Raw genomic sequence first — 20,765 nt, forward strand, 5'->3', positions numbered from 1 at the left:
CATACTGGATTTTCACAAAGACTTCTGGGAAAGGAGAACTCTACAAAATGGCAAACGCACAACATAGTGAGTAGTGAAAGAATTTGAAGACAGCCATATTTTGCAAATTCCCTAAAACAAAATAAAAAAAAGTCCTCCTGCTATTCTCTGCAGTGTCTCTGACACCCACCGCTGCCCCAAACTTTTCTCCTTTTTTATCCTTTACTGGTGACTCCGCCCACTTCCTCCAGAATTCCCAGAATCCAAGACAAAATTATAAGCAATTTTTATTTTAGTGTACAGAAGCCATAAACAGCCTGCGCTACTTTTTTTAAAATGTTTTTTTGTGATAACAAGATCTACTGTCTCATTATCACAGGAAAGTGAAATTTGTTTTCTTGTGATAATGAGATAATATATAAAATACTGCAGTGTCGTTCTTTTCCTTTCCCACACGCCGAGTTTTACCTGTTATTAAGTTTCTGTATTTTGTGGTTACCAACAAAAACAGCAGAACTCTCCACAAAAGTTATTTTTTTAGTCTATTTTTATTTATTAGTGGATTTCATGAGAAAACAAATTTTATTTTCTCATGACAACAAGATAGTTGATCTCGACAAAATGATCAATAAAAAAAGTAGGGCTTCCTTAATAGAGCAATACTAAGTGCAATAGTTTTTTTTTTAAGGAACTTTATTCATATCAGTGTTTCAAATTTCTTTTTTTCATTTGTTTTATCATAATTAAAAGACCATTTGGAATGTTTTTAAAACAGTTCAACAGATGATTGGAGTGGGTCTTTAAGATCATGTAACTGGTTGCATGTAATAACCATAAATCAAAAATCCAGTTATAATTGCCTTAACGCTGCATGTGCTGCTTGTTGAATTTGCATGCGTTAAATATTAGTTGCGCTCTAAATGGACATTTTCCAGACAGGGTGAATGATGCTCCATGCAGGAAGCCACCAGAAGCAGGCCGGACTGTGACAGGAAGCATTCCTGAACTGTGTGGCAGTGTGTGTTTAATTCTGTGGCTTGACAACACGAAGGTCACCATTTAAATTGTAGCTGTGGTCCTTTCTGCGTCCTCCTCCTCTTCTTGCAGCACTCCCTTCCCCCACAACCCAAAAGCATGCAGCATGTACTCTGCCTATCACCGGTGACAGTTTGATTAGGCTCCAGCCTCCTGCAACTCACAACAGGATGAAAGGAGAGGATATATCGACTGTATGGACTTAGTGTCTCCTGATAATAGCATCTTTTTTGAGTGGTGGCATTTATGGTTGCATTTATGCAGCCTTTAGGGTTGTTTTGATGTCTATGGTAAGACCACGTGTCCTTTCATGTGCAGTGATCCACAGCCAGAGTGGCCAATATTTTCACTGTATTTTTGGTCAATTTCTCCAAAAATATATATTTAACTGAAAAATACAATTAATTAGTTAATTAAACAGTGCAGGTTTTACACTTTTATAAATATTCATTTTAGTGCAAAGAGAAACAGGAAGCTGAAAAAGCAAAGCTCAAAAAGACAGAGACAAATACTTTTGGTAGCCAAACAAATTATGACAAAGAATGCAGCAAGAAGAATCTACCCGAAGTATTATAAGGAAAAAAGTAGCATGGCAGATTTTTTTCTTTTTATTTGCCAAAAAACAAATGATTATAAAACTGTAAGTATGACACAGTCTGTGCTTTTAAAAATTTAATGCAATTCATTGTTGCACCTCAGAAACAAATACTGCATTGTGCTCCTGATTAAATAGCTACAACTAAGGCTGTAGTCACATGTTCTCGTATGAGCGTTGACCTATATGGGTGCTGCAGGGTTTTTGGGTTGTCCTGACTCGTGGAGGATTGTTGACTGTGTCTTGTCAACACATTCTCACTTTCAACTCGTCACATATTGACGTTCGGTTAAGGACTCATCTGTGTCAAAAATTGACATTTTGGGTGTCCTCAACTTTTTTGACGTGCTGGCTGTTCCCCTTAAATCATGGGTCCCCAAGCTCCAGGCCGTGAACTGGTCCAGTAACAGGACCCAGAGTCCACTTGTACAGGTTCGTGTCCGGTAACCCATCTGCTGCCTGGTTAAGGTTTGGTAAGGATACTGGTACCGGACGCGTCCCAAGGACCAGTCCGCGTCTAGTACCAGACCCTTGATTTTATGAACAGCCAGCAAAAAAAAAAAAAACAACGAATTGAGGACAATCAAAATGTCAATTTTTGACGCAGAGGGATCTTTAACCGAACGTCAATATGTGACGACTTGGGGATGAGAATGTGTTGGTCTTGGAGTTCTCTTGAACCTCATGCAGCCACCTCATAGAAATGGAACGTACAATCGTGCGTGTTGTAGGTTTATTGTGAATAATTTATATGAATAACACACTTATGACATATGGGTGACACTGTCATACGGTGCCAGACTCTAGTCATTGGCAAGGTGTGCGCACTGGCTCATTACTGACCACAAGCAAATGCTACATGCACTGGATGTGCAGGGAATACGTAAGTGCCTATAGGTCTTCTGTAGGATAACCACACAAACTACCTTTTGATTGTCTAAAATCCTTAATTTTAACATCCAATGCTGCACTAAAGGACTATGTATTTATCAGTTGAACAACAATGCGCAGTTTGGGGGCTTGAAAAACTGGAAAATGCATACAACACACCTGTGTCTCACGTATTTCAGCCTTGATGGTACATCTACATCAGCGTGTTCAAGTAAGCACGGTACACTGTTTCATGAACACACTTTTAGCATTTGATGGATAAGCAGGGAGGTGCAGGTAGAGGCTTCTTCTTCTTTTGTTACTTTACTGTTTACTAGCACATGTCCACAATCTACAGTTGGAAGAGACTTGGTGCAAAATGTTGAAGCAGAGCCAATCTCATTAGTCTTGCTCCAGATTTTTTTTCACATCTCTATTCTGATATGTGAAATACTTGGTGTCATATTATTAGATTCTCCATCATAACCGAGTGTCTGACTGGTTAAAGTTCAGCTGTTTTGGGTTTAAACATTTTCCCATTCAATGAACGCCCTGTACATAGAGCCCAAAATCGAATAGCAACACGTAGATGAAAGAGTTTCAAATGCCCAGTTTTAAACCCTGGAACATGACTTTACAAGCATTTACGCAGATTTTTATTGGAATTAGTCACTCAAATACCAGTTGTTGAGGCTGGTTTGTGTACTGAGTGTTGTATGGTGTTTGCTCCAACCCCAGCATGCCCACAGAAAGAAATGTGCATGGACATTTTTCCACTTTTCATGCATTTTTTTGTGCTGGCCACTTGTGTGCTCCATACAGGTTTGCCCATTTAACAGAGACCTCGTGTATATCACAAAGGGCACTTGTGATTGAGGCAAAAGCTCAGCAGGGGTCTCAGACTCCAGGGCTTGAGAGCCACCATCCTGCCATTTTTTTTAAATTTTTTATCCTGCCTTATCTGCTGCTGATTACCTGGTTCAGGTGTATTCAGCCAATAAAAGACTTTAATGACAGGTTAGTGGGAAACATGTAGGACACCGGCTTTTGAGTTTGAGACCTGTGCTCCAATAACAACAAACACTTTCAGGACCTGTAGGGCCCAAAAGTGCAGGAGACACAAACACAGTAATAAACTTAAACATCAATGAATGTTGATTTAACAGGGAATAATAAAAAAAAAAAACAGAATATCTATCCTTTTATTTTCACATCTTTTAAATTAAAAGAAAGATGTGACCTCGACATGCAATCCTTGTGTTTTAAAGCATCTATTTACATCATCTTGTTACATAAATACACTGACAGTTTTTTCTTTTGACTACTTACTGTCTGTGTGGAGAGGTTTTTGAGGTAAATTATAATACATTCTGACTTTTTATTGATCATTTTTATGCCTGCAGCTACATGAAAATGATAACATTTGATTGTGTTGCAAATTTATTCTCAGAAAATATATATTGCTGTGACACCCCTGAAGGGAAAAGCCGAAAGGAAAAGAAGAAGACTGAGTGATAAAATAATATTATGCAAAATAACCACATCAACATGTAGGTGTGAGGGGGGCACAGTTTCAATTAGTCATCCATTCCGTTCATACATACCTTTTTCTTTTTACGTGGGACTTACATCGGACCGGGCGCCATTCCGTCAAGGAAAGTTGGTATCTCCAATCAACCTGTGCAATACTTGGGTCTGTGGGAGGAAGCTGCAGTGCTCAGAGAAAAGATTCAGGCACAGAAGATCCCACTCAGAAAGGCCTGATTTAGACTTTATTTTTTTGTTCAACCACCTTCAGTATATTGGAAAAAAAACAGAGGTGCTGGGTACACAGTTCTAGGTTCCACTGTGGCGCTGTAATTATTTGTGTGATTCTGACAGTAAAATAACACTTTAACACTGGAGAAGTCGCCAGTAAAACCTAATCCTACTCTTTGACCTACCAAAATTCTTCAACCGTTCACTTGATCAACATAAATCCGCTGATGAAGTATTGCATTTTAGAGCAAAGATGCTTTTCTAGAATCCATTGAATTATGTTAATTGCAGAACATTTGGAGAGTTATGGTAGTGGAAAAATGTAAACGCTGGAGCTAAAGCTCTGGTGTTAACCCTCTCAGGGCAGGTTTACAACAGACAAATGCTACCTATACCCATCCCATTTGATCATTTTACACAATTATCCATTTTTTTCTGTTACTAAAACTTAAATGTGTCCCTTTCTGGAACATTGTCGGTTAGCATTTAGCTGTTCTAAATCTGCAACACCTGCCCTGAGAGGGTATTAACGCTTCTCAATAATCCATGCTTCTTATCCTAGTCTTGAACGAATTACACAATCAGCGGGAATCAACTGAGTCTGACGCAAAGAAAGCGGCTTTCCTCCATTCTCCGATTCAGAATCTGCTGGTATTATGGTAGTTGTGTAAATGGTTAAAAAATACAGTAGCCACAAAAAAAAATGGTTAAAGCTGGAGCTAAAACTCCAGTCTGAAGCTGCATTCACGCTGAACACAATTGACAGAACAGGGGTGGCCAGTTTCAATGTTCAGTCAACCTGAGTCCTGCAGCACGATTTGAGCATCGAGTGTGGTCTGGAAACAGCGTATTTTGGGTGACAGTACAATGGCAAAAATTCTGACGTGCTGCAAGTATTTGGCTGCACATTCAAATATCTTAACTTTGGCAAAGAAGTATCGGGAGCCTGGCTTTGGCTCGTGTCGTGTTGATGATGTGATCAGTGGGTGAAGTAAAAAACCAACATGAAGGAGAATTAGATCGTTCTCCTCCTGAACTTTATGATATTTCTCTCATCTGTATGGAGATAATAAATAAATAATAAAAAGATCCATTCATTTTAATTTTTTTCTCTCCTCAGAATAATGCAGGACAGAAACCAGTTAAGCTCAGTCACAAAGAGACGGAAGCACCACTAAGTGTTTGTCGTTCAGTTGCAGATCCTGCAGTAGATGGTGAACTTCACTGTAGCGGGAGAGTCTCTGAATGATCTCATGAACCCAGACATGGAGACGGGATTACTGTGGATTTTGAAGAGCTCTTTAACCCTTGTGCACGGCCCATCTGGACCCCACAAGATAGCACACTGAACTTCTTTTTTCAATGATTTTTTAGCTTCACGCCAGACATAAAGTTCTGTCCACCTTTGTCATGGGAGGGATCACACGTCATTATAAGGGTGGGATCATCTGGACCCCATTACATAACACAAGGGTTAAAATGAATAAACTTGATCTGTTAGCATCATCTGTCTTCTATGTGTTAAAAATGAGATATGTAGTCAATGTTTCCATGTAGAGGCTAAAAACGTTAGACAAAGGCTCCTCCCACATGTGGCAAGTTTATTCAGACTGAAAAAGTCAGTTGTCCAGAAAGGGTGCTTAATTTAGTTTGGATCAAGTCCTGAACCTTGCATTTGGTCTGTATTCAGACTGCTGTCAACATTTCTGTTTTGAACCACGGCTTGTCAACAAAATCGTGACCAAAGCTCTTTTCAGGGATTGGCCAGGAATTACGAACGTGGGGCAAAGCAACAAGAGAGAGTCCTAAACTTTGTAATCCCTGTCAGGATAATTTGTTTATTCAAACTTTCTCTGACCAATTTTGAAAGTATGAATCAACATCAAGTACGCTTTTTACTTCCTCCTTTGGTACGGCAGAGGTATGCTGCAAGATGGTTACTCAGGAGGAAAAGACTAAGAAGGTATACTGATAAATGTCTGCCATATAGATTGTTGGGAAAACAGCGTGAGAAGCGATGTGGGTCAAGTAAAAAGTTGTTTTAATGAGCCTGCATTCATCCATCCACATTTCATTGAGTTGTTACACGACTCATTGGTTGCTTCCTTCTTACTCTGTTTACACCCTGTAATACTTGGCTGCGGTGGCTGTTTTGTTTCAGTTGTTATTCTCTGAGCACGGAGCCTTAATCAGACTGAGAAACTTCAGAGCAAATTGAAGCTCAGTCCGATTGGAAACGAACCAAGAACACCTTGAAAGATGAGTCCGAGAAGTGGTTCCTGGTCCTGCTTGGGTGTATTTAGACTGAAAATTTGTTCAGAACTCTAAAAGCAAACCAAATGTGTCCAGTCTGAACACAAATCGCATATACCTGTCAGGTGCTTTTTCTACCTTCCTTGGAGGCCCAAAGTGCTTTACAGTCACAAACCCATTCACTCACACATTCACACACTAGTGGCGGCTCTGCTGCCGAACACTGGCGCCAACCTTCAACCAGAGGGAATGTGGGGTTCACTCTTTAATGCAAAGACACTTCGACACATGGGTGGGCAAGGCGGGGATCGAACCTGCAACCTTCTGATCAGGAGTTGACCTTTTTTAAAATAAGCATCCAGCTGCAAATTAGCATCACAAATCAGGTTTTGTTGTGAACGCAGAATTAAAGTGTTAAACATTAAGAAGAAACATTTTTCCTTCCTTACTCTGTAAAAATGATGGAATTTGATGGTTACACCTTAATAATAATCATATTAAATATATGAAATATTGACTATACACAGTGAAGGACACTTACTACACTTAGTTGACATTGCTGGGCAACCATTTTCCAAGTACTTTGTGACGCAATGGAGACATTTTTAAAGGCAGCTGAGCCGGTTTGTGCCTTCTGCATGGTAGGGACGTCATCATGACGAACAAACTCCCAACTCTCTTTCTTCTTCAGAAAAGAATATTTCTCTCAGCAGATATTGAGACCAGTGGATTCAGAGTAAAAAAAATCTTAAAATGTCAGAAAATAACTGATTTTTGTGACCATAACCATGTTCTCCACACATTCTTTCAAGGACATATTGAGTTGGCAGTATGAATAAACTGATTCTGTCAAACAGATGGGGTAATTCATGTTAGATAAAAGAATGCAACTTTCTATGTGTAACAGAGGGAGCACTTTCCTTTCCTCCTGAAAAGATCCAGTCCTCTGAGCTCTGAAAATAATCCACAGCTATGGTTTCAGCACTCCAAGAGCTTCTTAGCCGCCTCTTTTTTTCTAAATCAATGTGCATCTCTTCATGTGCAAATCAAACAAAGACGACAAGAACATCCCCTGCAAATGATGCACTCCATGAAGTCTACTGGAAAAAAGAGAATTGCAATTTTATTTGTATTCATGTACAGTATGAACTACAATCTCATTTATCAATAATGAACATCATCCTCAGGAAAATTTGACTCCATACAAGCACAGTCTTTTTTTCTTGTTGTTTTTGGGTTTCTTTTTGTATTTTTTAACAATTGAAGCACATGTAAAATTATGATCTTTTTTTTTCTTTAAATCACATTTTTTATTTCATTTTTTCTTGTTTTATAAAAATGTAATCATGTGATGATTATTCTCTCCAAAAAAATGAGAGAATGTTCCCACAAACAGTAACCCTCCCCGCACATGGACAGTTGGCAGAATAACACGCAAGAATTTGATCACCTTGGCTAAGGGGTTTGCACAGAAATCAAGCTCAGTCTGCTGGTATTTCAAGTCCAACGTTCGGCACGTTAGTCTCCATTCATTTCCATCCTTAGGCTCCAAAAATCCGACCCGTGTAAACCAACCTGCTAAAGCAAATACCAACGCACAATGACTCTATTCATTTTGAATAAATCACAACCCCCAAATGTAAGTATAAAAAAATCTTTTTTTTTCCACTGTAGCCAGCATCAACATTGAATCATTAAGCCACCTAAAGCATTGAAAAAGGAATTGAGCATTGAAAAAAAAAGAGTGAGAAGGGAAAGAATGGTTTACTGACTAGTATTGGTATTGACATACTGCTGTTGGCATTCATAATGCTGTTGGAAGGGCTGGTGATCGGTGAGTTCCTTATCAGTTGCACATTTCCCTTTTAAAGACCCACTCCAAAATGGGCGGAGCTACCAGTGGACAGGGGGGAACTACTACCCGAGCAAAAATATTTGCCCCCGCTAGACAATATTGGTATTATACTTGACAAAAATGAAGAGACCATCAATACAGGCTTCTTTAAGCGCTACAAAAATAACAGAAGCTATATTGTTTTGTTTGGGTCATCAGAACGGTGGCCTAAGCCAAAATCCATGCCGTCTGTCTTCTTGTAAGAGCTTATTGAAATGTTTGAAAAAGTATCAATAATAACTAATAAGTGTTTAAACTGTCTAAAATACATATTTTTGATTCTTCTATTTGTAATGGCCTTCTCTTCTGCTGTTCTCATTTGGCCCCTCCCGCCCCGCCATATAAAACTTTCTAGCACCGCCACTGCATTCCAATGAAAATCATGTGTTTTTAACACGTTTTTGTGGCATTTCTCAGATACTGGATGAAATTTGTCAAGAAAATTAAGTTTAAAATAGCATGTCTGAATATTTCTATATTCAAATCATTGTGAATTAGGAGTATGCGAAAACATTTGTTTAAAAAAGATTGTATTTGTGACAAAAAAAACTCGCAAGCTCCCTACTCATTTCAATAGGGAAGGGAAGGGGGGCAGGGTTGCTCTGCACCTAAGTCCACAAGTCAAAGGTGAATTTTTGCCACTCTGCAGAAACCATGGCCGAATCCAAATTCTTCCCCTGACCCTGGCACTTGGAATTGTCTCTGTACATGAAACGTGCTATACAAATAAACTTGCCTTCCCTTCCCCTGACCCTCCAATTGAAGGGGCATTTGAAGAGATAAGGGTGCCCAGAAATAGATTTAAATTGACTTTGAGTTCTGTATCCCTCCGCGGCACTCTTTGCCTTACTTGGATGTGTTCTGAAATCTACATTTAAATGTAAGTAATGATTTGTTTTATTAAGACGTTTTTAAAGTTATAAAACCAAAGTTGTTATTTATTTCCGAGCACTAGCAGCTCTGAACTAATGTAGCTGACCGGTGACTATTGATGATGTCATTGAGTCAGAGTAATGTCCAAATTTGAACACACTGGCTATGTCTAAATTCCCCACCCTAATCCCTAACTATTAAAAAGCTATATAGTGCAGGAGTATCCAGTGCCCTGGATTTTAAAAGCAGTTCAGACACCATGCTCACTACTTTACTTTAGTTTTTCTAAACGCCGGATATGATGTCACCAATTTCACAAAGTAAAAATCAACACAAACATTTCACAACGTCCATTTGTGACTCACCTGTGTTCTGATTATGAAAATGTGGATGGTTTATTAAAAAATTACATTTAAACACATGTTTTTGGTTTTTTTTGCAAAAATTGCAAGGCTGCAATGCATTGTGGTCTATATTTGCTAATGTCATGAGCACCAATAGTTTTTTGCAAAGACTTGTGGGAAATTTCTAGGGCACTCGATTCTGGAATTTTAAATTCGAACAGCACTACAGAATGGCAAATGCACTATATAGTAAGCAGGGAAGGAATCAGACAGCCAATAATTTCCCATTACGCCGGGTTCACGCAAAAGTGCTGTGAGGCAGCGCAGAATGGAGGCCGCTTCCATTTGGCGCCCTTGTTAAGCTATGGTGTAGTTCACGGATGATGCAAGGCGCCGCAGCCATCACGCACCGTGCAGCAATCGTTTTGGCCTCTGGACTATTTTTTGTGCGAGCCGCGAGTAATTCACGTCAATACTAGCAGGGAGTAACATCAAGATACACAAAAAAATATGGTCAAAGTATAACCAACTTTTCACAATACAATACCACACATGACAAATGGGATCATAGTTTTGTATCTAAACAGACTGTAGAGATGAAAATAAACACACAAACAACGCACATCACAGAAACAGACACACACAGACACTGAGAAACACACAGATCAATGTAGTGGGCCGACTACGGGGGGTGCCTACAAAGACAATCAACGAGAGAGAGGCAGAGGGCAGTTGGCGACAAGTCAAGATAGACTGTCAAATTAATACCCACAGCTGAGCAGAAGCGCCTATTGAACGAAAAAATACGTGTCTGGTGTGAACTGGAGAGGAAGCGAATTCCGCGCACACTCCACTTCACAGCGCTTTCGCGTCTGGTGTAAACCCGGCGTAACTTTCCGTTTGGAGAACTAAATGTTGGGGTAGGGAGAAGCCGTAGGGATAGGGGAAGAATTCAGATTTGGCCTTTGTTCTTGGAAATAGCACAGTTTTTTTTTTTCATTTTGGCTAAAATACAGTATAATCATAATTAAGACCACGGGGAACCCTTTTTAAAATGGATGAAAAGAAGATACGGTGGGTCTTCAACACGCACATTTGGCTTTCCCGTTCTTGCTCACAATCCGCTTCCTTCAACAGAACTTATTATATACACTGAAGGCTGTAACACATAAGTGTTGTTTCGAGGTGCCTGAACCGATGGCGTTTACCAGTTGTTCATATCACGCGGTGATTCAAACGCTCAAACTCACCGTTGTCTGTCACCATGATGTCATGTGTGAGTCAAATCCCACCAAACCCATCTGTAAAATCAGATTCCATTTTCCCCCCTGATTATCAGACCCATTTGTGAAATTACAAGTGGCAAATTAAAATATGCTTGTTGCACAGAGACCAAAGCGAAAGGCTCGTCTACCTCTTTTTACTTTCTGCACAAGGTCACTGTTTCCATGGCGACTGCCTGATGGCTAGTTTTTCTCCTTATTTCTTCTTATCTATTTTTCCACTTCTTTCTTCTTATATCTGTAATATCTCTGTTTGAGGAGCCCCCTCACGACCGTTTTAGGTCCCCCCTCCCCCCAGTCAATTCAAACACCATTTTGCCTTTTTTATTTATTTTTTTTCCCCCAATTTTTTTACCTTCTACATTCCTAAGCCTTCCCCTCTGACAGACTAAATGAGAAAAGCCGCTTGCAAACAGACTGCAGGACAAACAAGGTTTCTGTGGTTTATAAATGATGCAACATCAAAGTGTCTGTGTGTTTTCCCTCTGCCAAAAATTAGACTGAGCAGGGGTCTCTTCAATATCAAAGGCCTCTCCTCCTGTTACATATTAGGCACAACATCTCCTGCTGGTTTTTTTATCAGCTTTTTTGACTGCTGATACAGATTAATCAGCATCTTCTCTGATTTTGTCACATTTCTAGCTGCTTCGGTGACCATGTTATCCCTGCCTGCATTTTTGTCTGACGGGGTCACAGTACATTACGAGACAGCCTCATTTGCCTTTTTATCTGTACTAGCAGATGGACTTCCAGCGCCTGAGCGCATGTGACCCCAGAGTGATAGCAACGTACTGTGACACAGAGTTTACGTAGATCATTACCGGGTTAACAGGGGGGGGGCGACAAACCATAGCCTTATGCTACCCTTCATTTTCCTAAGAAATAGTCCACCCTCGTCTGGCTCCCGCTCGTGGATAAAGCTTGACAAATGAGATATGGTGAAGGGTGAGGAACACGCCTGGGCTCAATAACAGAGAGACAATCAAGAAAGCAAAAGGACAAGGAAGGAAGGGGAAAAAAAGGAGGCAGATCGAGGGTTGAATGGGAAAATGAAGAATTCTAAGATAAAGCAGGGCTCGAAGGGGAAAAGATTGAGAGTAAATAGTGCAGAGAAGTGTGTGGAGGGGAAGTGGGAGCAAGACCTTAATCTTAATTAAAGTGAAGGATGTATGGCTGATGTTTAGGAGCCACGGGGGAAATGCATATTTACTCATTTGGCAGCTTTGCTCTGCAGGCATGCTGGTTTCACTGTGATATCATCCAGAGCTCCAACATTAGAAGATCTAATCTCATGTTGACAGACAGCTTGAATATGGTGATGAAATAATCCCCCCTTTTTGTTTGATGTCATGTAAACTTAACTCACGTTGGATGAAAAAAAAAGACTTAAACGATAACTATTTAGAAATGAAGTGAAATATGATGTTTAAAGTAAACCAGTGGGCTCTTAAGCTGCATTGCAAACCAATAGTATCACCTTTTTTCTACAGTCAGAAATACAATTGCAACCGTGAGATGGGGAGGCATCGGCAAAAAGTTTTCATGCCACCACCTGATTTTTTTTTTTTTTTAAGAATGTTGGTAGACGGTGACAGTCAGGCGTGCAGGATGGCCCGGGCTACTGGTACTGGGTACCTTGGCTACTGGGCGGCTAGTGGCTGATGGCACTTTATATGGACGACTACCGTCCAAAGACATTTTACACATCGTCCAATCAGTGCTGCTGCCGGCCAGCGATTCCCCCCTGTGGCCTGCCCAGCGGTTGCCCGATTTTGTGATGGCATCATACCCACCTGTCACTGTCACCGCACGACCTTGAAATGTACCAGGGCGGCCACCAATCAGTGTTAACTTTTAGAAAAAAATCCTCCAGTCACTGTAAAATTTACATTTTTTTCTTAAAGCCTCCCCCGGCCACCGCATGGCGTGTTAAATTTTGCTGCCAAATTTGCAAGAAAAACATACATTTAGGTCGCCGTGCTGTGGCATTTTGGGATATGTGACCATAGTCTAAGTAAACCATTCTTTCCCTTGTGCAGTATTACACAGATATAGAGAAAAGAAATGAGCAGAAAAGCTATCACAAATAGTTTTTTTTTTCATTTAGCCACTAGACATATCTTGAATAAATAATCTTTGTGTTGGTGAAGATACTTGTTCAAAGTATCATGTGTCATCCTTTTGCTAAATGCTGATTAAGTGCCGCTATTAACATAAAATGTTGAGTCAACGGCATTTAATTATATTCATCCTCATGTTTTTGGTCCATTTTGTTCCACGTTATAAACTGGTGATACAGGATATGCAGTCAAACTGAAATCAGATTTGGGTCTCTTGCACATTGTCTTTAGAGCAGGCTTGAATCAATAACGGTTCCTGTGTGGCTGAGCTGTGTATGGTACTGAGCATAGGAGGGTGGTGATAAGTGCTCTTGTATGTGTTGTAGTGGTTGTAGTGCTCCAAAGGGGGCAGCGATAGGTGTCTCTCCATGGCAGCAACACCTGCAAGCTCTTCTTCCACAGTAATGACCTCCATGGAGGAGGCGGGACCATCCGGGTCCTGCTGGTTATGCTGCTTCCTCATCTTGTAGAAAATAACCAACAGAACGGCAGCCATCAGCGTGATGGCCACAAAGCAGCCGATGATGATCTTGGTTGTTTTCATGACCTCGTCCAGGCCATTCAGGGCACCCTCTCCGTCCGTAGAAGTAACTGGAATGATGTAAGTCCACTCTGTGGTCCTTGTTGAAACAGGCGGACCCTTTGTAGTTGAGGATGACACCCAGCCAAATGGGGGGAGTGGTGTTTGGCTATCATCCCCAGGGGTTTCAATGGTCTCCACGGTGACTGTGGTGAAATAGGTCACCCCGTTGTTTTCCACAGAAGTGACATTAAGCACAGCAGAAGCAGAAATGTTGCCCGCTGTGTTGCTAACCATGCAGGTGTAGGTCCCAGTGTCCTGCATTGTGACGCTAGTGAAGTTCAGCGTCCCGTCATTGAGTACAGACAAACGTACTTTATATGCTCCATGCGTCACCATAGAGCCATTTGGTGTGAGCCAGCTGATGGAGGTCATGGAGTTTGTACGGCATTTTAGCTCGGCTCCCATGCCTTCTGTCACATTCAAGTCGCTGGGTGGCTCCACAATAACAGGAACATCACACTGGAAGTAGCTGTGGTCCAGCTCCCCGATGTAGCGACCTTTAAAGACCGAAGGAGTGTGGCAGCGTGCACAGCAGCTGGTATTGGCAGGTACAGTTTCCTTGAGCCACCAGCTGAGCCACAGAATATCACAGTTGCAGTTCCAAGGGTTGTGATGGAGATGGACTCTCTCCAGGTGGTGCAATGGTGTGAAGAGGTCATGTGGTAGAAAGGTGAGGTTGTTGTGAGCCAAGTTGAGCTCCACCAGTGATTGAAGGTCATCAAAGGAGTTCCTCTCAATGGTCTGGACCTGGGAGTGCATCATCCACAGCTTCTGGAGATTTGCTAACCCTGTGAACGAGCTGGGCTTCACTATAGTGAGTTGGTTTCCGGACATTTCCAGCTCTTCCAGTTTAACTAAAGGTATGATGTTGGGTATTTCCTTAAGGTTGCACATTCCCAGGTTCAGGTAGCGCAGGTTACTCAAGTCTTTGAAAGCCAACTCAGAAATGTAGGACAAACGTTTGAGCTCACCAAGATCTAACCTCCGAAGCGATGGAACTCGATTGAAGGCATAAGATGGTATACTTTCGATGGGGTTGTTTCGTAGCCACAATTCCTTCAGTTTAGACAAGTACTCAAACGCTCCATTAGGGATTGTCGTTAGTCGGTTGTCAAACAACTCCAAAGTGTTGAGACTGGCAAGGCCGTTAAAGGCGCCAATTTCAATGCTGCGAATGTGGTTCTTACTCAGCTGTAGAATTTCCAGATGACGTAGATGTTTGAAGCTGTCCACTTTGATGACCTGAATGAGATTATCCTGAAGGTTCAGGTAGCGAGTGTTGGTGGAAATGCCATCTGGGACATCCCGTAGACCCCGGCGAGTACATATGACTTTGCTGAATTGGTTGCTGCATGAGCAGACTGATGGGCAGGTCTGAGCGCGGACCAGCCCAGCCACCACCAGGATGTGAAGGGCCAAAAGCAGCACGAAAAGGGGGTTTGACAATGCCCCCTTCAGTCTATGACCTCTCATTGTCTGGTGCTGGAGGGAGGAAATCATTGTGTTCGGCATTCATAGTTCATCTGGGGTCTGTGTTCTCTGTAAAAGAAAAAAAGAGAAAAAATCTTGGTTACAATAAAGTCTCATACAGGGCTGTTTAATAGTTTTAAAGACTCACTTTGATCATCTTTTGATCTATTCTCAAAGGGTTCCCAGTGGTCTTTTAATCACAATTAAGTAATTTTCAGCCAATATCCAAAAAAATGTGTCTTTTCTCTAGGATGTAGTTTCTGCATAGTATTTTTTTAGAAATTTGACTGAGTTCTGGGCAGGACTGTTGGTGTTCGGTGAGCCCACCCACGCTCCCCATTACCCATCTGCTTAGATGTTCTCCCACTTGTTTACAGCCCCTCACAACCCAAACCTTACATGACCTCACATCTTGATGTATGTCCTCCATCATCAGAAAAATAGCTCAAGAGCATTTTAAAAACGTCAAAAATACCAATTTCATCGGAGTGAGTCTTTAAAGAGTCTATAAGTTAAATTGTTTACATACACACACACACACACACATATATATACATGTATATATATATATATGCATATATATGTATACTATTTAACAACACCATTAAATATCTTATATTGAAACGCTTTGATAATGTAAAAAACTGTAGAAGAAACAACTTAAAATTACAATTTTAACATGTTAAAACAGAAGTGTTATGAATTTATGTTCAACACGAAGAAGGAAATCTATCAATACCATGACACCATTTATTGTGCAGACATTTTCAAAACACCAGTATATCTATTTTCAAAGCAAAATAGAACGCAGTATGTATTTTATATAAAGTTTAAACAAAAAAAATGGGAAATTATTTAGAAATATAACTGTCACTGGTGTGGCGGCATGTCTTGCTTGTGTCTTGTGGCCATATAGTGGACTGATGACCTGTCTAAACTTCGCTCCCTCTCAATGACAGCTGAAATGCAGGCTCCAGCCCTTCACCAACCCTAAACAACATGACACATGGGTGAATTGACAGTCTGGTGGAAAGCAAAGCAAAGTTTTACCATACTTTTACAATTTTTTTTTTTTTTTTTTTTTATAACCCCATGTCTGAGTGCGGAAGTACTAAGGTCCTGCGGGGCTGACCCAGCCATCATCAATCCCAAGCATTCTCGAAAAGCAGAATGGATCAACAGACACAGAGAATGTTGGTCCAGAAAATGACCATCTGCTTCTCTTAAAAAAAAAAAGTGCTGTCTGTTTGGCACTCAGCCGCTGTACCAGACACTCTTAATCAAACGGTTGAGAGTTATAAAATTTTTAAATCATCACAGTTTTACTGTTTTAGGTAATAAGTTTTGCTTTTCAGTTTAGGTCTAGACTTTTAAAAGGTCTACTTAAAGAACTACGGACCGTTTTATCTTTAGAGGCAAACGCGTAACAACAATGCTTCTTACATTTTTTTTGTTAGCTTTGCTTTCATCAGATTACTGTATTTTCTTCAGTGTGGGACACATTAGAGTATAAAGTATAAATGGTCTACAGTAGTCACCCCATTATTCGCGGGGGTTAGGGACCGGAGGTATCCGCAAATACACCAAATCCACGTATACAGAGAACCCCCCACCCCCGGGCCAAAGGATGTCTGTCAGTCATTGATATGTATTAATCAATGCTGTTACTGGTCCATACTCATCAAAAACACTCCTGATCATGATTTGTAAAACATTTATTAAATAACTTTGGAGGATTGCTCAGAATAAAGAGTTTTTTTTTTTTTTTATTCAGAACAAAAGACTGTACCCCAGCTGTATTAACATGGACTTTATGACTCAGATGAGAAGTTTCTCTCTGTAAAATCTTAAAATCAGGCGCGCGTCTTTCCTCCTTCATCAAATAATAAACACCTGCTCCAGATGATAATTATTCTCCGCAATTATCTTCATATCAGGATTTTTTTGTACCTGAGGGGAGATACACCTCAGCATTGCAGCTCCTCCTTCAGACGCAAACATTTCATACAGGAGTCTTTAGTTGTGAGAGTTTGTGTATCGAAAGAGTCACATGACTGAAAAAAAACCCCAGCAAATATGTGAAACTGCAAATAAAGAAACATGAACAAGCATTGGAACACTGCATTTTAGAAATTATAGTGCATGCGAGACACACCGAACTGTAAAATGGTAAATGGTAAATGGCGTATACTTGTATAGCGCTTTCTACCCTCCTTCAAGGACCCAAACCGCTTCACAGTCACAGACCCATTCAAACACTGGTGGTGGCTCCGCTGCCGAACACTGGCGCCAACCTCCCACCGGAGGCAATTTGGGGTTGGCAGCCCCAAAAACTGTAAGGCACAACAAGTGAGGGAGAATCAGAGATAAATCCATAAGTTGGACAGACTTTACATGTGTTTACAGTAATTGTTTGTCAGATGGTACATAACACGCTAACACAGCTAAGGCTAATGCTTTAGCGTATTAACAACACCCGAAACTCCCAAAATTGTTTGTTTAAAAAGAAAAAAAAAACTGATATTGCAAAAATAAATATTACTGTATCTACACTAACTCCGAACCTATTCAATAATAAAATAGTAATTTAAAAAACTTGGTTGCAACACATAAAAAAATTAGCCCTAGACAACTAAAACAAACGTTACTATACGCTTACTCTCAGCCTTGTTGGTAAAACATGTGAAAACATAGTCTGACACCTCTACACATTAGCCATTTCACAACACCCAACCAAACATTTTGACAGAGCACCATGTTCCTCTCAAAATTGCTATGACTTCACTAAGTAGAATGAGAATTAATAAAAAAAAATGAGGGCTTTTAAGAGTGCCCTATAGTGTGGAAGATACGTGGTGATTTTGGCTGCTTCTCTGCAATCATATGCTGGTAACAAAAGTAGCCAAAGACTCATCCGATATAGCCTGCACCTCCCACTTCCACTCTGCAGCTATGTTGCAACTGTCTTTTTTTTTTTTCCTGTGCGTAATGATGACAACCTACAAATAAATCAATACATGCAGTTTTCTAAAATGTGCTAAAATCTGACGGCGTGTGTCAAGCTGTGCTGTTCAGTGATTCAAACGCCACTTTTCAGTGCAGCTGATGCCTTTGCCAAAAGCAATGCAGAATATGGCAGTGAAACACAAACCTTGCCTCCTGGGCTTGAAGATTTAAACACTTCCCCTTGTCTCTTTTTGGTTTTAACAGTTCACCTTAACTGTTAATCATCACTTTCTGTCAACCCACAAGAACGTAGGAACAAGTTTATTATGACAGGTGTTTTCTAAACTGTAGACATTGTTAACTGATGTGGAAATACTCTCTGGTGAGGATGAGAGGCTGACTTAATCAAAAGAAATGAGTGTACACGAGTCTCCGGTTTGCAGCAGCCAGGCTGCTATGATAGCCATGATGGAGGGAGAGGCTGCCTCTGCACTGGAATCAGATCGAAGGAGGCCTCCCACTGACTCGGGCTCATTTCTGCTGGCTGGCATTGCAGCAAACCTACAACAGCCATCTAAAAGGTGTCAGAAATTGCAAAAACACTTAGGGTATATATATCTCCGAAAGATGCTGGTTCCTCTCAAATCTTTAAAGATACAAGCATGTTGATCTATCAATTATTTAAACTTTGGTCTCCTTCATAATGCATTTCGTCTAAATATACTTTTACGGTACCCTTTTCCTCATTACATATAAAAACAGCATATATATTGCAGTATAAAAAAGGCGTCCTTCTTTTGTTGGCACAACACAGCGTGGATTAATGTCATCTAGCTGGGCTCAACATGTATTCAGAGACACTAAAAGCGGTAGCTGCTTACATCTGAAATCCTGCCAGCAACATTAAATCATACCCTCCTTTACTTTTCAGCTCCCGACAGCAGTGCGATCTGCTCAATTCTTTTGTCAGAATTCGTTTCATGAAGGAAAAAAATGCACAAAATGCATATTTTGGATGACAGGTGTGTGAGGAAAATATCAGTTGCACAAAATTAAGACATTGTAATCACAAATATCCAACAATTATTGGTATGCATTGGAAATATAAATTTTTGAGCCACCATATTTTTTGCACAATAAGGGACACTTAAGAGCCTTACATATTTTTTTTTTAACATGACAGAGTGCCTTATAATCAGGAGCTCCTTATGTATGGATTAATTCTGGTTGTGCTTACTGAGTGATGTGAAAGCAAATTTGTGAGGTACATGGCACTCAGTAAAAATATTTGGTTGGGTGGTATTGTAAATACGCTCACGCGTAGCTGTGTGGGACACTTTTTTTAACGTGTCACTAACTAGGTTGAGAGTTAGCGTAGTCACAATAATATTTTTTAGCAATATCAGTCATATATTTTAAGTGTTACGAGCAGGGTTGAATGTTATTCTGAAAATGCTAACAAGGCTAAGATGTAGTATTGATGGACTGAGATTGTTTTACATGTCACTAACAAAATTGAGTAGTAGCTTAATCACAAATTTGTGTTTTTAAGGGGTATCAGTCCTTTGGACATGGTTGGATGTTATTGTAAATAGGCTAAGATGGCTAATATGATTTTTTTTCTTAAGTGTTACTAAGGAAGTTGGGAATTAGTGTAGTCACTATGGCGTTTGTTTCAGCGATATAAGTCTGCTTTTTATGTGCTGCAAACAAGGTTGGATGTTACAGTTAATGTGCTAACAGGATAACATGCAACGGTGTCGAAGTACTTTTTTTTAAATCAAAGTTAGGGAGTTGTATCAGTCATCTTTTTTATGTTGCCAACAAGGGTGGTGGTTAGCCTACAGGTATCGTGAATATGCTAATGTTGCTAAAAGGTAGCAGTGTCAGACAGTGTTTTTTTATGTCACTAACACATTTGGGAATTAGCGTTTTCACCATAACAGCTGTTTTAGTGCCCTCTGTTTTATGTGAGTTGCTGACAACGTTGTGTGTTATTGTAAATACGCTAACTTGGCTAGCATGTAGCAGTGTCGGACTGTGTTTTTTCATACGTTAGAATCCAGGTTGGGAGTTAGTTTCTTTCAGCGGTATGAGTCAGGTTTCTTCCATGTTGCAAAGAAGGTTTGGAGTTGCAGGTATTGTGAATTTGCTAATGCAGCTAACACTTCTAATGCGACTAACATCTAGCCTGTTACAAATAAGTTCTAGTTACTGTGAACACAGTTAGTAAAGTCTGACTGACAGACTTATCTTGAACTTTTTTGTCTCGCTTAATTTGCCTAATATATGACATTAGTCCAAAAATAGACCTTTATTGGCGGTGTGCCTTACAAATCAGTGCAGAAACTGTTGTAGCTGCTTTTGATTTGGACATTTCTTCACATCCTTGGAAGGAGCTTTTCACAAAAAAAGCCACAACTCTTTGAGGAAAGCTTACTGGCTTTGTTGTCTCATTGTATAAACATGAGAACAAATTTCCTAAGATTGTAACACAAATCAAACTTGCAAAGATAATAAATCTTGTAGGATGAAACAATGAGCAGAAAGTGTTAAATTATGGAGTAACTTGCTCTGTAGTTGCATTTGAATTTGAGATGAGTGTGAGCTTGTTGGTATTTCCAGCATTTTCCCTTCAGGTTCAAATGGGGCATTTGGGGAATTTAGAGTCTTTCATACTCAAAAGGATTGTTCCAACCCAAAAATGAACTCCTAAATTACCATTTTCACAATCCTACGAAAATCCTCAAGGCCCCCTGACA

General features: G+C 40.2%; 1 protein-coding gene across 1 annotated transcript in view; it reads right to left on the bottom strand.

Annotated features, from left to right (window-relative positions):
- Positions 1-7,588: 7,588 nt before the first annotated feature.
- lrrc4cb (leucine rich repeat containing 4C, genome duplicate b) overlaps positions 7,589-20,765 on the bottom strand; it is an 82,012-nt gene continuing 68,835 nt past the window's right edge. The window contains exon 2 of the mRNA XM_024295377.1: positions 7,589-15,126. Coding sequence (XP_024151145.1) covers positions 13,204-15,099 — 1,896 coding nt within the window. The 5' untranslated portion in view covers positions 15,100-15,126 and the 3' untranslated portion in view covers positions 7,589-13,203. The remainder of the gene's footprint in view (positions 15,127-20,765) is intronic.

Source organism: Oryzias melastigma, linkage group LG3 (genome assembly GCF_002922805.2).
Source record: "Oryzias melastigma strain HK-1 linkage group LG3, ASM292280v2, whole genome shotgun sequence".
Lineage (NCBI taxonomy): Eukaryota > Metazoa > Chordata > Actinopteri > Beloniformes > Adrianichthyidae > Oryzias > Oryzias melastigma.